This window comes from Macrosteles quadrilineatus, unplaced genomic scaffold, assembly GCF_028750875.1.
Source record: "Macrosteles quadrilineatus isolate MER2022 unplaced genomic scaffold, UCM_ALF_1.0 Scaffold_7__1_contigs__length_78375512, whole genome shotgun sequence".
Taxonomy (NCBI): domain Eukaryota; kingdom Metazoa; phylum Arthropoda; class Insecta; order Hemiptera; family Cicadellidae; genus Macrosteles; species Macrosteles quadrilineatus.
The window spans coordinates 64,742,177-64,759,187 of record NW_026542600.1 but is presented as its reverse complement, the minus strand read 5'-3'; the positions used below and the strand labels follow the sequence as shown (position 1 = coordinate 64,759,187).

The following is a 17,011-nucleotide window of genomic DNA, read 5'->3' as shown; positions in this document are numbered from 1 at the left end:
ATAGTCCTGGTTCGCGAACTCGTTCGTATGAATTGTAGGTTTACACTTTCATACAAAATTTAATCAAAATCGTATTATTTTTGCTCGAGTTATCGTGCTAACAGACACATATATAGACTTAGATACCCGGTATTCGTGAGAACAATGTAGACAAACTGACCCAAATGGAGGAGGAAGGTCTACTGAAATCTGACGATGACGACAAGCTCGCAGAAACCGGAAAGGAACGACAAACGACTTATCAGGGGCGAATTGCAAAGATGGAGGATAGCGGATGCTTTAGCCAAAGGCGAAAAGGTGCTCCCTGCAAAGCCAGTTCCTCCGGGAACTAGGATGCTGGGAAAAAGCAGGGCAAGAGTGGTACCCCCAAAGCTGACTCTAATGAAGCCTCCAGGAAGAAAGGTGGAGGCTGTGCTGACGCAGCCACAAAGGATTGGCTGGTCAAGCAAGTTCAAGAGCTGAGTCCTTTCAGGGAAATTTCGCTACGGCTTGCCCCAGCCAGAGACCTTGTGAAAGCTGTGAAGGTATATTTATGTGCCCAGCCCTACAAGGTCTGCATATGAGATCCCTTGGCCTATTGATAGGAGATCAAAGGGAAGAACAGGTTACCATAGTTAAAAGGCTCTCACGGTTCACCAAGGACCTGAGATTTGACGGAGAATGAGGATCTGTGAACGAGGGTGCACAATAAGCTGTTCTAGCTGCGATGCAATCCAATGGTAACTTGTAAGCCTAGCCCTCTGTTAAAAAAAGACATATATAAATATATACATATATGAATGCGAATGGTTGGTGTTTTTTGCCTCTGGTGACCTCGAAACAAAAAAGTAAATCGGTCCTGAGTCCAAATCTACCATGAGACGTACGGCAATGGCTTAATCCCTATATGGGAAATTCGCTAAAATGAAGGCATTTGGCATTAATTCTTGTGAAATAAAAATTGTATTCGCTGATGCCACGACTTTCTCACCCTTATATTTGGGATCTCGCCCTCAACGGGGATTCACTAATGGTGCCAAGTCATTAATAAGTCATTAAGTCACACAGGGAACGTCATTCTACTCTTTTAACTCAAATATGAAATACATGTTCAGTACCATTTACAACCTAAATAACGAAAACCCTATTTTCCCTATATCAAATGCATGTTTATGGGTTTAATACTAATGGCCAAAATCGTGGCAAAAAATCCTACTTTTCAGGTCGAGAAAATCCCGTTTCATCCTACATGAATTTTGTAAAAATCTCAATCCTTCCTTTAACTCCTTCTCGAGCGATCTTTTAAACGCTTCCGTTTCCCCTCTCTGACTATAATTGTCAGATAGAAATATTCTTACCATAGCTGCGAATCGCTTCCCTTATTACTTGGGTTCGAGGAGTGGCTAATAATCATTCAAGTAGATTGCCCCTTTGGCTTGTACTACACGTACACAGCATTCGCCCGCTTTGCTATCACTCAGTTGATTTAAATTACGGTTAAGTAGTGAATGGAGTTGTCTGTAAAGCGAACATAGTTTTTTTTCTTTCATTTGAATTTGAACATTTCCGGTTGAGCAAGTAAGTCTAATGTAGATAAGTGGACGAATGACAATTTAGTATACGATTTGATTCGTTAGTTAGTTGTATTACAGTTATCCCTTTCGGGTTATTTTAGCGATTCTCTATGGGGAAGTAGCTAATATCGTAGGTTGCACCCGGCATATTCATATTCAGTGCAAAAAACAGAATCAAAATCAGTTAAAAAAACCTTTGTCCACCCGAATTTCCAAATCCCAAAAAGATGACGCCCAGACTAATAGGATAACATAGCAGACAGGTGACACCAGTTTATTAATTCACGTATTATTAATTTTAAATTTATGAACATAAATTTATTAAAAGATTGAAAATACAACATATAGAATTAAAAACCAAAACAACATTTAAATTGAAAAACTATTTTTGTACAAAGTGGAGTCAATATTTTTATAGCCCAGTAACCAAGCTTTCATATTCCTAAGAACATACACAAAAATACCATCAGCTGCATCCAAATAAACAGCCGCTAAAACCCTACTTGCGATGTTGCACTTCGAAAGCCGCGGCCTGGAGTTAAAGATGGCCGTGCATAATATGTGGAGTGCGTTTATATTAACTGTATCTTTTTCTTGCTGATTATTTTAAACCCGTTCATCCTCCTGTAGCATAATAACCTAGGGTTAAACGATTCAAAAACTGTCCCAGAAAATTTAATAGCCATTTTATATAGTAATTTAGTTAGGAAGAGAGCTGGTTATATTTATAGACTTAGAAACAGTCGAGTTACATGGAACATTTTTTTTACTCAACCTAACATCTGTTTTTCTGTTTTTCACTTCTTCTTGCTCTCACTTACTTGTCAGAAAAAAACTAAAGGATGTTAGATGTTAGATGTTATCGGCATCGGCACTCAGTCTCAGCCAGCAGCATTAGCATTCCATTTCCATTAGTTCACTTACTAAAGTATCGGAATCGGAGGGTGAACATGAAACGATGAAACATAAACTAACCTAAAATTAATTTAAAAACAAAACAATAACAAACAGTCGAAAGTCAAACAGTTGTCGGTTTTATCCAGTTCGAGTTCGAATTTAACTTAGTGACAATTAAGTTAACAGGTAAGGTAAGACATAACTTGTTTTTATCTAATGCCTTGATCATTTAGAATATCTAATTTCCTCTAAATTATAGTGTATAAAAATGAAGGAGTTTTGCCACAATTTACTTTGCCCTATCATAAGTGCGCTGTTGGCTTGGGGTTCACCACAAGGTGTTTGACAACACATATGATTTTTTTGTTCGATTTGGAAAACTTTTATTTTAAAATCTGTAACCTAGGTCTATTAAGCCTAGTCCTGAGTTCAACAAATTAGAGCCTAATCTCTTGATAAAATAAAAACATAGACGGAGGTTTCTTAACTGGGCTACGCTAATAGGCTATTGTTTGAAAATATTGATTAATAATCAATATTATTAACCAGCCTATATCAATTATAAAATCAAACTGTCATAACCTAACCTAACTAACCAAACATGCTGATGAAAATCGAATGAAGGTTTACTAATCGAATCGATAAGTTAGCTTCAATCAGTACGTATTAGGGTAGGTTGGTTAAGAAACTGTACTGTACCCAAGACGGAATACAGTTTGTGTTACAGAATTTAACACTGTAACTGTGGAAACTAAATAAAAAAATTATATTTTCTGGTGTCCTCTTTATGCTTTTTTTCAAGGGGTAACTGATTTATTAGATTGGGTAAACTAGCCTAGGCTATTCACATTGGTGCTTGTTAAGTTAGCCTATGCCAGACTAACGAAATGGGGTTTGTTGTGAAATTTGCAAACTCTTGGTCCCAACAATGCAATCGAATTACTAGATAAGGCTAATCCCAGCGCTGAATTTAGTGTACTTGCGGCCCTAGCCAATTATCCCAAGCGGCCTCTGCCCCTCTGGTGGAATCTCCCCATGCTTGCCGTGAATTTGTTAACATTCCCGCTATTGCGGGGACATTGTCATCAGGGGGCTTAATTTTTATTCTTATAAAGTCGTATTTGTACAAAACACGTGATGAGGAGTGACAGCAACGGCTCGATGGTGTCAGTCCGTTTATTGGTCAGAATGACAATCTCAGTTTTGCTCTAAGTGAGCAAGAGACTGTGGTCGGGCATCCATGCATTGATGATCCATGACTCAGTTTAGTTTTAGCTGGGCCAGCTCAACATTATCCAGCTATCAAAGCCGCAACATCATCGGCAACCCAAATAAAACAGTTTCCTCGGGCATCTAATACAGATTATTGGGATGAACACCTTTGATAAAATACGTAAAAGCATATTCCTTTTTAGCAAAGGCCGATGCTCATTAAACAAAACATTAGGCCTATATATTTACTGTTTTTTGCGTTACATTTTAAATAGGCTATGTAAGTTAGGGAAGTATGGCTGTTCCATGGTGTGAACATGCTTGGCAGGTTCATAGTGACCTGACCACGTAAATGTGTTTTATGTTTTTAGAATATTGTTATAGACACTAGTTATAGGTTCATCCTAATGAATCCACCCATTTCTGATTCAGTCAGGTACTAAAAGATTTAAGTGTTATTTTATAAATGAAGGTTAATTTCTCCTACTTAGACATCTTGTCAAAATTTTTTTATATCTTCATTTATTTTTAATACCCCATTTTTTGTTGTTATAGGTAGTTGAAATGTTGACGCAGAAAAAGGAATGCCTGTATGCCAAGGTCAACAATGTTCACCCAATGATTCCTACCAATAGCTTGAAAAATCTATCCAAATGTTGAAGGTCAGGGTGATAGAATACAGGGTTGTTCCCGTTTCTGAAACATTTGCAGAATAATCAGCAAGGTAAAATATTTTATCACGATTATTGTATTTACACTATTTATGTATATTGTGTACAAAATGAATAAAGGATCATTTGTTTTGATTTTGATTCGATTTAAGTTAAAACCGAATAGGCTACATAAACCACAGAAAGTTTTTCTTGATACCAATTAAACAGTTATTTATAATATTTAAAACAAGTACAAATTAGCACTATTGCCATATTTTAAGCAAGCACAAACAAAAAAAAAGTAAAAAAATGAGACAATTAGTAGCCTATCCTACCCTTTATTTTAATTTTTAAGAAAAAGTAATGTTTTGGTGAGCAATAATGAAGTAGGCTAGCCTATTTATAATCTTATTAATTAACATAGGCTATAGCCTATAATTTTTAAAATTTTTGTTAGGGAAGTTTTTGAACGAGTGTTTAGTAGCCTAATTGGCTCGACTCGAGCTTTTCAGGAACTTTCAAAGTGTCAGGCTTTTTATTGAAGTTCCTGGGAGCATATATATTATTTAGTGGGTCAGAATCAATAACAATAACACCCCTGTCTAGCAAGTCATATTACTTAACTTAACTCTTATTGTTGTCTTAGCGAAATAAAGTTGTTAAAACTGAAAATAAATGCACGAGTAATAAATGCTTGGTTTGGATACCGCAAGGACAAGACTGAAATGTAAATTAAATTACCGTACGAGGACGGCTTCCTAGATCCGAACATATTACAAAATCATTTTATTAAGATTAGGATTTTTTTGTGTGATATAATTATCTGCCATTGCCTTTCATAGTTCAACATATGAACTTAAAATAAACAAAACATACTACATAGTGTCTATGTACTGTTTTACTTTGCAAAAACAAAAAAAAAACCACATCCAGCCATCTCATTGATACCTCACAGTGGCCTTTGGGGCTATGTAGAGGACGTTCATGTAACTGTTCGGGATTTGTAAATGACCAATATGAGAGTTCTGTTGTTTACGAAGCCGTCCAGATGAAAATGTGCCTCGTTACCAAATGTGTAACGAGTTATTTTTCCTAGGGGGGTAAATTTTCGTTATTTGGCTGCGCAATTGTTGAGATAAGCAAGCGACAGCGGCGAAGCTAGCTAGCGCCCTTTGATCCAGCTTATCAGTTCGGATAAGCCTGGGTATCCTGGAACTACGGCAGGATAGACGAGGACGACATTTGAGTGGTAGCCGACGGTGAGTGAAAGGCGGTTGGTAACTTGGTCGAGTGCTTTGGTGACATCGGTGTCGTTGGTGTACGTGAATAGTGTGGTGGTACTGGTGAACAGTGTTGGTGTTGAGTTGGGTAGAGGGGTGCTAGTGGTGAGTGGACGACGTTATAATATAATATAATTTTAATCCAAGATTTAATATTTAATACTAATAATATTATTCCTTGATTAAGGGTTAGAGTTGCTACAGTGCTGGTATAATCCTGACACAGTAGTTAGGGTTAACAGGTGTCAGGAATAATATTAAAGTATATTCCTGACGGTTCTGGGCAAGCTCTAAAAGCGCAAATAATATGTTTTATTTTCTTTAGTAGATATTATTTTGCGTTTTACCAAGAGTTAGTTATTTTACTAATAACTCTGAGGCCCGACAAGCCTTAGGGTAGGCCTACACGATTCGGCTTGCGTAGTTGGAAGCACAAAGCCAGTAGGCTAGTGGCTAATTTTATTAACCTATTGACAGAGGCCCAGCTAACTAATATAACGTTGATAGTAGCAGAAGTAGTAGTAGCAGTAGGGTTTATATTGGTGAATCATTTTATGAATTTAATTTAACCTGAACAGTTTGTTTATTAATCCAACATATCTTGGATAGCGTAGTACCGGCTATCAGATATATTTATCTAGTGTTTGGGAAGTATTTAGTATTAATTTACTGCTACTAAGTAGCTCAATAATTTAATAGTAGTGCAATTGGCAATTAGTTTTGCTTGTTTGTCTTGGTATTTATTGAGACCACCTATTAGAGGTTTAGTCACTCCGCCTATAGTGTACTTGTATTATTATATGGTATTATTATTGAGTGAACTGTTTGATTGTTAGCTTGGGCATTAGAGTTGTGTATTGGATTATAGTGGCCGAGTGGACCCCGCCTGGTGATAACTCGCGTTGTGGTTTTTATTGGCAAGTCGTCGTGTAACTCACTTTGTTTTAGGCACTCTGGGCTACTGGACTTTGGGCACTCTGGGAACTATTGGATAGTTAGGACGAAGCCCGAGTTGCGTAGTCAGCAACGACCCCCTAGGAGAGTGGAGAATCGGCTTAGGCCTGCTGGTAATTAGTCCTATACCGGTTAGACCCAGCTTTTGGCCTAGTGGTTTCCCTTATCGCAGACCCTGGAACTTTACCCAGCCATAGTAGGCTGTGCTATCCTCGGCAAACGTTTGCGACTGCACTTTTAATATTTTTTTCCAGTGCAAGAAAAGTGCGTCCCAAATATAAAAACTTTTTTATCGGCATTTGAGTCAATAATATGTGCAACAAATGTTTGTTAGACCTTTGCATGGTTAGAGAGTGTTAATTGCTGAACAATAGCCATTTTGTATGGATGAAAATTAAGATCAAACCTCAAAATTCATCTAACTGAGTGGTCAGACATGTTCAATGCAGCCGCTTTTTTAAGGGTGGGCCTACGAGGACTGTTTTCCACAGCAGCACAAACTCTATCAATGTTGTCTGGTGTCCGAGCTGACCTTGGACGGCCTTTTGGCTTCAACAATGCAACACCTCTTGTTCTAAAATTAGTAACCCACCTCATAATTGGGCTACGCGATAGAACTTCTCCATGTTGACCTAATTGAAAGAATGCACGGAACTGCTGCTGAGATGTGATGACTGAATCATTACTTTTAAAATACAACTCGATCAGGGCCGCATTTAAAATCAATGAGCTCTCTATAATGCTGATTCTTCAAGGGTTGGAACTTAAGGGCTTAGAAATGCACTGTTATTGCTTCAACTCGATGAATTGACCTTTTGTTTCCAACAATCTCATAAACAAAAGACCGAGAAGACTAGCTAATAAAAAAGTCTATTAATTTCTTTCGCGAGCGCTGAGACGTTATCTTAGTCTCCTTTGATTACAATCATGGACAACTCATGTGGCCGCGGATAAATGGTGAACATCTTGCGCGATTGCGGATAGGTGAGGGTTGATCACATCATCTTCATCTCCTCCGATCACGGTGAAAACATTAACGTCTCCTATGTTACACTCTACAGTAGGAAGGGATAAATTAGTGGAAACTTTAGACTTGGATTAAAGGTTTAATTTACTTACAAAAGTGGAAGACTGAAACCAACTATTTACAACATGGGAACAATCACTATTAATATTATTTAACATATGAAATAATACCATATGTTCCAAATTCAAATACATTTAAACAATATTTTCATGTACATTATAATTGATATTCAACACTCCCCCACAATTGTTCAATCCAATTCAAATTTAAACAAACACAACTGATTAAATAAACTTTTAGAAAAGTCCCAATGGTGAAAATCTTATGCGGCCTATAGGCATCGTCATCGTCTCCCACTCCCACGGTCAAAACTGTCACAGTAACTCAACGGAGTACAGCAGAAACCTCCTCTTACTAGCACGGCTAGATGCCGACTGAGCTGCCTAACGAACTAACACCAAGATGTTCGCGCTAGCCCCGCTCCTAGTGGATACAGACAAAAACGTAATCTACTTTCTGGATAGCCCTCGTACTAAACCATAACCATTTATGTTGGGATGGGGTACATCTCAGCCAAGAAGGAACAAAAATACCCACCTCTCAAATCGCTGCTGCGTTCAATCCAAATCATCCAAATCCAAATCATCGACAATCAACCCAAACCTAGCGAAGAGAACGTAAACAACCCAAACTGCAACCTAGCCTTGCAACCACAAATAGCATAACAAACCAACCAGAACTGAAACAACAAGGTAGCTCCAACAAAACAAATAGGCCTAACAACAAAGAAAAACATACAGCAAAGACAAATAAATCACTCCAAATTTTCCACTTAAACATCCAACGAGGACTACAGAACAAGATAGACAGACTTCACATTGAAATAGATAAACATAACTCCGACTCACTAGTACTTTCAGAGCATTGCCTTAAACATGAAGACTTAATAAACACCAACATACAAGGATATACACTACGAACTAACTTCTGTAGAACGGCACATATATGGGGTGGTATAGCTCTATACAAGAAAGAGAGCCTAAAAACTGTAATAGAAGAACTAACACTACATAAACAATTGCAATTAAAATTAAAATAAAAAAAAACAAAATATAATACTAATTGTAATTTAGAGATCACCAAGCCCCACAATACAGAAAACACATTCCTTGAAAAATTAGGCCATCTACTCGAGCATCAAATAAACTAATGATCCTTGGCGATACAAACTTCAACATCCTAAAATCAGAAGACCAAATCATAATAAACCTAGAGAACCTACTAACCCAACATGAATGCCATATCAGACAAATACCGGTAACTCGTAAAACCCCCACCACAATCACAAGCATAGATGGATGCTATACTAATATAAAAAAAAATGAACTAGAAGTACAAGCACTTGAAAATCCTATCTCCAACCACCACTATCAGTTATGTACAATCAACAAAAAATGCAAGAAACTTCTCAAAAGAAAACATTGATAATCTCAAAATGCAACTAAAATCAACTGATTGGACCAATGTATATAAACCAACCTCAGTAGAAGTGAAATATGCAAATTTTATTGACATCATAACTTCAAAAATGAATGAAACAATGCCAAAAGTTTAAAAACGATCACAATCTCAAGTAAATGGATATTCTGGGACGATGACACACTAAGCCTAAGAGTGAACCTCCAGGAGGCGCAACAGAAATACAACCTAACAGGAAAAGATGAAGATAAAAAACCTACTTGTAAATAAAACAAACTTATGACAAGGACCTACAATCAAAACGCCCAAAACACACAGCAGACAGAATAAATAAAGCCAGAAACAAAAATAAAGAAATCTGGAAGGTTATCAGTGATGAGAGAAACAAACATAGCAATCAGTATGATAACATAAGCCTTTTACATAACAAAAAATCAATACCTAAGACATATCATATCAACAACATATTCAACAAAATATTCCTACACTCAGACCTACCGGTAATAGAAGTCATGGAGGAAAACAACTGCAAGAAACACCATATTCCAACCTTTACAGCATTTAAACCCATAACCAGGCGAGAACTCGAAGATTTGTTTAAACGCCTAAACTCAAAAAACTCATTGAGATTCGATGAAATTACAGGGAAAATGGTCACCTACTGCCAAGAAGAATTAATAGAACCCATTCACCACATCATAAACTCATCATTGCAACAATCAATAATACCCAGTAAACTAAAAATAACCTATCTACCCTAAACACAAAAAAGGCAGCAAACAAGATCCATCTAACTACAGACCCATTTCCAATCTCCCCACCATCTCCAAGCTACTTGAATGTGCAATCTACAATCAACTCATTGAACATTTTGACAAAAACAATATACTAACACCATTTCAACACGGATTCAGAAAAGGGCGTACCACAACAACAGCTATCTCACAACTTTGTGAGGATATAATCAACATTTGGGAGGGAAAGAGTGTGCATCAGGGATCTTTCTAGACTTACGAAAAGCATTTGACACGATCAACTGGAATACACTGCTACTAAAACTTCAACAATACAATATCAACGACAAAGCACTTGATTTGATAAAAAGTTATCTCAGCAATAGACAACAATATGTAGAATTGGAACATCAGATTAATAACAACTTAATCAACCCAAAATCTTTGATAAAAACAACGACCAGAGACGTGCCTCAAGGATCAATTTTAGGCCCACTATTTTTTACAGTATATATAAATAACCTCCCGGAAGAAATTGGACAACAACTCAGATACATACTCTTCGCAGATGACACGACAATCATACTTCCCACTGACCGAACAACAGATAACATCGATATCATCAATAAAACCCTTAATAAGGCCACCGCATACTGCAACACAATAAACCTGAGTATAAATAAAAACAAGATGACCCACATAAAATTCACACCCAACAACAACAACAGACTAGAAGAGGACTGGACCAACCTGGACATTCCAACGGCCAACTCCACAAAATTCCTCGGCATAATTGTCGACAAACACCTCAACTGGGAAGATCACATAAAATACCTATCCAAAAAACTGTCATCTGCAAGGCATGTGATAAAAAGAATCCACACACTCACAAATGAAGACGTAGCTGTAATGGCCTACCATTCGCTTTTTCATTCCCACATAAAATATGGTATCACCGCATGGGGATCAGCAAGCACAAGTAACATCGAAAAGATCTTAACCATACATAAGAGTACAATCCGGGCAATCTTGAGACTAACTGTTAAATGTATAGCCAGTAAGTCATTTGTGGGCTTAGACACCAGGTCTCCCCAACAACCCGTATCATCATCATAAGTGTGGTCTGAGAGCAATGCGTTATATGTGCCAAATGGCTGTTCCAGGTGAGCTTGTTGTCCAGCCTTATTCCTAGGTACTTGAACTCCCTCTTAACCTGGATCTGATTACCAAAGAGAGTTGTTACTCAAGCGAGGTCAAGGTTGCTCTTCCTTGTAAATGGTACCTCTACGCAGCTAACAAGTGATTGTTGTAGTCTAAAGTGTGGCCAATCTGCCGAACCAACCCCGCATGCAAAAGGTTCTCGCACTCCCTAAACCCCCATACCTTCCAGGTTTGATCCTTGAGGCACACCAGTATTTTTATTAGGTGACTACGCTTGGAAGCCTAAGAATTGTACTTCTTAGCACAAAGCTTATACTTATAGTACTCAAGTTTACCTTTTGTTGAACTCTGCAGACCGAGTGGTAAGGAACTCAAAACTGCAAACCAGCTTGTAAATTTCCAATAATCATATTTTTTTAATCTTACAAATAATTATGTTTTATTTAACTCTGTTCTAATCTATATGTATTGTTTAATAAATTGATGCAGAAATCTTTTACTGAATAGTCTACAGTTTTATGATGATAGGCTGATATTTACTTATATTAACATTTTTCTGTAGGTAAAATCCATAACATTCAAAAATTATACCTATTCATTTTCACAGTTTTTGCATAATTCATGTTTTTCCCTTTACATCTTAGTAAAAGTGTGTGGTTATTTATAAAAAAAAATATTTCTTCATAAGATATCTGTTTATTTATGTTACAGCACATAAACTAAATTAAACATTACAAATACCTTCAAAATAAACCTGAATATTATTGGGAAAATATGTTATTATGCTTAATAAAACTAATATCATAACTTAACTGTAGAGAGGTTAACAGTAAGATGAGATAATATAGTAAGGCCAACTGTTTAAATTATCAGTAAGCCAAGAAGAATCATTGAGATCAGTAATCAAGTAGAACTCTGTAAATGCTCACTCAAGGCCATCTTGAATGCATGATAACCTTAAACCTCCCACTCCCAACAACCTCATTCAACCTTCTATTACTTTCTGTTTTTGGGAGTGAACTTTGAGACCTTCCACAAAACTAATATTATTAGGTTATTAGGTAAGTAAGTATACTTGTGACTTATTATGATGTGAAATATTGCTCAGTTATTGCTTAAAACAATTCTCAAGAGAAGATCTGAATAGTCAAGAATAATCATAGGTTCATTGGGTTTTTCAAAAAGGTATTGAGTATTATAACCTAACCTGTACTAAGCAACTTAGCTTGTTTGATGTCATGTGATGTTGATGTTCAAATATTTGTTGCCTGTTAAATAATCAAATTTGAAAACATAAGAGTAGTAACAGGGAATTATTATAGTTTATAGTCCCAAAATTGAATTTACTTTTAATACCTGCGGTAAAAATACCAAAACTAGGTACCTAATATCAAATTGATTTTCAGTAAAACTTGTCCATACATGTAGAGAATTAACAAACATAGGCCTAAATAATTAAAATTTAAAAAAATAAAAAAGGTAAAAGATAAATTAATATTTTTGTAATTAGGCCTATGTCTATGTCGACAAATGGTAATGCAACAAAATTAATTGAATGTCAGTATTTTATGCCCGTTGACACATTTTTCAGTTTATTATCACGTATTTAGTATATATAAAAAGTTTGTCTTTCTTATTTTAACAAATCTAATTATTAATGCTACATTTCATACATTTTTCATTTAAATTTCTGTGTTTGATCAAAGTTGACATGGAATCACACTTTGACAAGCTAGTAATACTGTAATCTCTATTAAGAATTGCAATTAATAATTTGTATTTTATTTCCTCAAATTTGAGTGGATCTTCAATAACCAGTTATTCTTTGTCACAAACTTTGCCAGTGTTAGTATGTAAGTACAATATTATTGGAAGAGAAAAAACACATAATTTGCTTTACACATATTTGCAAATAAATTTAGTGTTCAGCCTGTGACTACCTACCAGGACATTTTGTGAGGAGGTCTTTACAATAAAATAAGATGGAGCCCAACTGTCAAAATATTTTGTAATAAGTGATCGGTAGAACCTTGTGAGCCTTGTATCTTAAACATTACTGACAAACAAGAGCTGAAATATATTTAAAATATTAATGTAGATATAGGCAATATATATATTGAGTATAAATATCAAGGGTTTGAAAACATTCTGTCTAATGATTTTGTCAGTTAATTATTTTGTAGACAGGCATTTGACTAGTTGAGTTATCATAAAATAAAGATTAATGTTAAATCAAAACATTCAAAACCCCTCACAAATTGAATCTCTTCCTCTAAGCCTATTGTACTCTACAAATACACAACTGTAAATAAGTTGTCAAACAAAGATAGTAATTGATTGAAGGTGATCGACTTTAAGCGAACATCCATCCTCATGTAGTAGCCTATCAATTAGATTTTTTACAATCAATCAATTAAATATTTAAAAGGCACTAGTTGATTTTTAGCTTCAAGTTAGGTTAACGTCTAAAAGTGTAAAAATGATTGTTATTACAAGTTGCAGCTTTGCTTCTAATGATCTAACACATATTCACAATATTTATCCAGTTTTTGTTGTAGACTACCAATGGCTCCAGATGTTTTACAAGTTGTTGGTCCAGAACAAATACCTGAGGTTCTAAACACGTTTGAGAAACATGGATCTAAATACTTTCCTGTAAGTAAATAGTTTACTTAGTACTTTTCATTTTTGAGAGGGGTTTTGTGAAAAATTAAGCATAATTTGTTATTCATTCATTGTATACAGAGTGTCATTACACCTTAAAATGGCAAGACAATGTCAACATTTATGATACTTAAAATACAATACAAATGTTCAAAACTGAACCAAATAATTTTAATGGTTAACCAGCCTCTACTTTTTTGGGTATTGCTGAACATTTTGAAATGATCTATAACCAATTTATTCCAGAAAATCTCACTTTATTTTTTTAATTGAGATCAAGATAATCAAAATTTCTAAAAATATAATTATCTCTTAGTTAAAGTTTATACTATCCTCTTTGTAAATTGTGGATAGCTATAAATATTAGTTTATGGGTGAAACAATTTTTTCGGGACAATCACACTGTCCTTGTTCTAGAATTGAATTGAGTCTGGTTTCAACTATTTGTTTTTAATTGCAAAAAAAGGCAGAATACGCTGTTCATTATAACTGGGTATCTTATTTTGAGTAAAATTATTTTTCATATATAACTTTTGGAATTGTAGCGCCAGTCATAAGTCCCCAGTACGCTCTTAATCGACTCAAAAATCTGTTTGTGTTTGTCCAAATTTGATGTAAACAATTAACTTTAGTTGCTTATTATTTTTTAAACAACATATACTAACGAATGAACATGAGTATTACACCATGGATAATCTGTTAACTTATATACAATGCTTTAAAAGTTTGTCTCAACACTGTTAAGTAGCGAGGTCCATTGTGCGTGTGCTCAAAATTCTGCTATTTACCAGTAAGTTATAATTTATAAAAACATAAACAGGTGTTTTATGTTTTTATACTGTAGCATCCGTCGTGAAAAGTAAAGCCACAATGATTAATAGTCAAATGTTGATATTGCTTCAGTAAAATATGCTGGTACATAGACAGGTTTGCTATAAACCAATATGGCGATCCTGGCACATCGACACAGATGATGAAGTGAAAGAAGCAATTAAGTTTATCCATGTTTTGCCTCCTGGATTGATAAAGAGTACTAATAATAGGTTAAATACCTTTTTTACATCTTCAATCCAACAAAAACAGAAGATTTGACAAGACAGAAGAATTGACAATGGGGCTGATTGCCCTGAAACTATAGTCATCATAAAAAGACGTAAAAAAGGTATTTAGGGCCTCTTCACACTGGGCCACCATGGTGGCGACACCGGTGGTGACATTGGTGGCTGGTCAAAATGCGCATGGACCACCAGCTCAGCCACCAGTGCAGCTGCAGCCACAAAGCTCACAGTTGGACGTCGAAGAGCCAGGTGCTTAGCGTGTATATTTTTTTGAAATTGTGAAAACATAAGAAAAAAACATATTTTTTTCATCCGTTTTTATTAGATATAAGTACCAGAGAGACTTTTTTCATTCACAACCCTGACACGTTTCACAATTACTAATTACTCAAGAATGAGTGTTTTAAGTTTTGATGAGCTTCTGGGACGTCTGAAAGATAAAATATCTCCAGAAGAAAAACTGCTACTAACGTTGTGGAAAATTAAATAAAAACATAGTTAATATACCATTTATTAATAACACTGTAATACCTTGACTCAATGTATACATTGCAATGACGAAAAGATGTAAATGAAATAGAGTACCTATACATTTTGTTATATCAATTCCCCATATTTATTACCTTAACAACTTCAAAAGATTAGTAAACTAGTATACTGAGTAATGCCCGCTGGTAGTGACTGGTGGCGCTCTCAGTCGCTCCAATGTGAACAGTCCTATAAGAAACCATGGTACGACGTGGTGGCGCCACCAGACTGGTGTCTCTGAAAATCGCAACCCCGAGCCACCGCATTTCTGGTCGCGCGGCCAGACGCGCCACCAAAGCTCAGTGTGAAGATGTCCCATTTAAATCAATGCTAATGTAACGTAGCCACCATGGTGTCGCCACCGGTGTCACCACCATGGTGGCCCAGTGTGAAGGGGGCCTTAACCTATTATTAGTAAGCAGTTAACAACTGGTTATCTTTGCAGGCAGCCGATTTATACGACATAGGTATTCAAAAGCTTGTTGACAAATGTGACAAATGTTTAAATAAGAACTGTATGGGAATTATGTAGGTTTTTCATAACCGGACCTTACTTTTGGAATAACCCTTGTATATCCTACAATTTACAATTGTCTTACTGCTTTGCCGGAGCATTAGATGGCCTTCATAATCTTCATATTCCGTATTTCTAACCATGCTGACATTTTACTTTGTTATGATTCTAGTTAAATCAATTTGTCACAGTCCTTAAAGAATACAAGGAAGCAAAAGTAGAACCTCCAGTCCAAACCATCTTTAGGTACGGAGATGTTGAAACTGGAGTTTACATCATTCAATCAGCATTTCCTCTGGTAAGCCTGGTTTTCATATGTTTAAACGGGACGATGTCGAAGTTGGACAACGTTAAATGCAAACAAAGAAAACAGACCGCCGGAAAAAAACCGACGACCCCGGATACATTAAGTTGTCCGGCGTTGGACAGTTTAAACTTAAACTAAAATTACATTTAGTTGGTAAAAAATGGATCTGGGCTAACTGAATTTGAACCAAGCAGCAAAATATACACAATGACAACATATTATACGTTTCTGATGGAAAAGTTTCCCTACTTGATTTAGAATAGCCGATACAGCTATGAAAGAACTATACCTTGGGGAATCTGAAGAGTAGCAGCAATTTAAGTTTCAAGATTTTATTATGTAAGATTTTTTAGTCAGAAATTAAACCTGTTGAGTTGGGTTAGTGGTTTTCATTTGTTTTTTAATTGTAATTTAATTGCTGTCAAATTTATAATCGTAACATGATCATTTAAACTGTACGTGACACAATAAATAATTATTATATCTATTGTTTTGTTATCGTTGCTGAATCCACTATGGATAATACTTTGCAAAACCGTTACAGAAGTACAAATACCCCCGCCTGAGCAAATTTTACTTTACACAAGACTAACCTACATTTGATACAATATTTCCATTACACGGAGAAGGGGTTTCAATTATTAAGCAATAGCAATAGTCTTTGTTTTAGATTCATTGTTGGTGTTATTTTTACGCAATAAATAAGTTTTTTTATATCCCAGTCAGGCCATAGAGCTTTGCCCCAGGAGTCTTCAAAGTCCCCGTGTTATTCTTATTGCAGTAATGTTATCACTGTTTGTTTTGTTTTTTCTATACCGACGATACAAATTGTTATAAGGTTTAGAAATTCGTTTGAATTATATAAATGTTCACTATTTTATTTTGAAATATCAAGCAGCAGCAGATCAATCAAATTTGAAATAAGTGTAAAGCAGCAGTATAATAGAGAGCAGATTTTTCAAGGTTACTACAATTAATTCTTATGTCGTG

General features: G+C 35.7%; 1 protein-coding gene across 5 annotated transcripts in view; it reads left to right on the top strand.

Annotated features, from left to right (window-relative positions):
* Window positions 1-2,457: 2,457 nt before the first annotated feature.
* The window catches only part of LOC128998312 (uncharacterized), a 28,774-nt gene continuing 14,220 nt past the window's right edge, over window positions 2,458-17,011 (top strand). Inside the window, exons 1-4 of one of the 5 annotated variants that reach the window (XM_054424395.1) lie at window positions 2,458-2,636; window positions 4,218-4,386; window positions 13,509-13,605; window positions 15,887-16,012. In XM_054424395.1, coding sequence (XP_054280370.1) covers window positions 13,516-13,605; window positions 15,887-16,012 — 216 coding nt within the window. In that variant the 5' untranslated portion in view covers window positions 2,458-2,636; window positions 4,218-4,386; window positions 13,509-13,515. The other 4 variants (XM_054424396.1, XM_054424399.1, XM_054424397.1 and 1 more) reach the window with 4 other exon arrangements.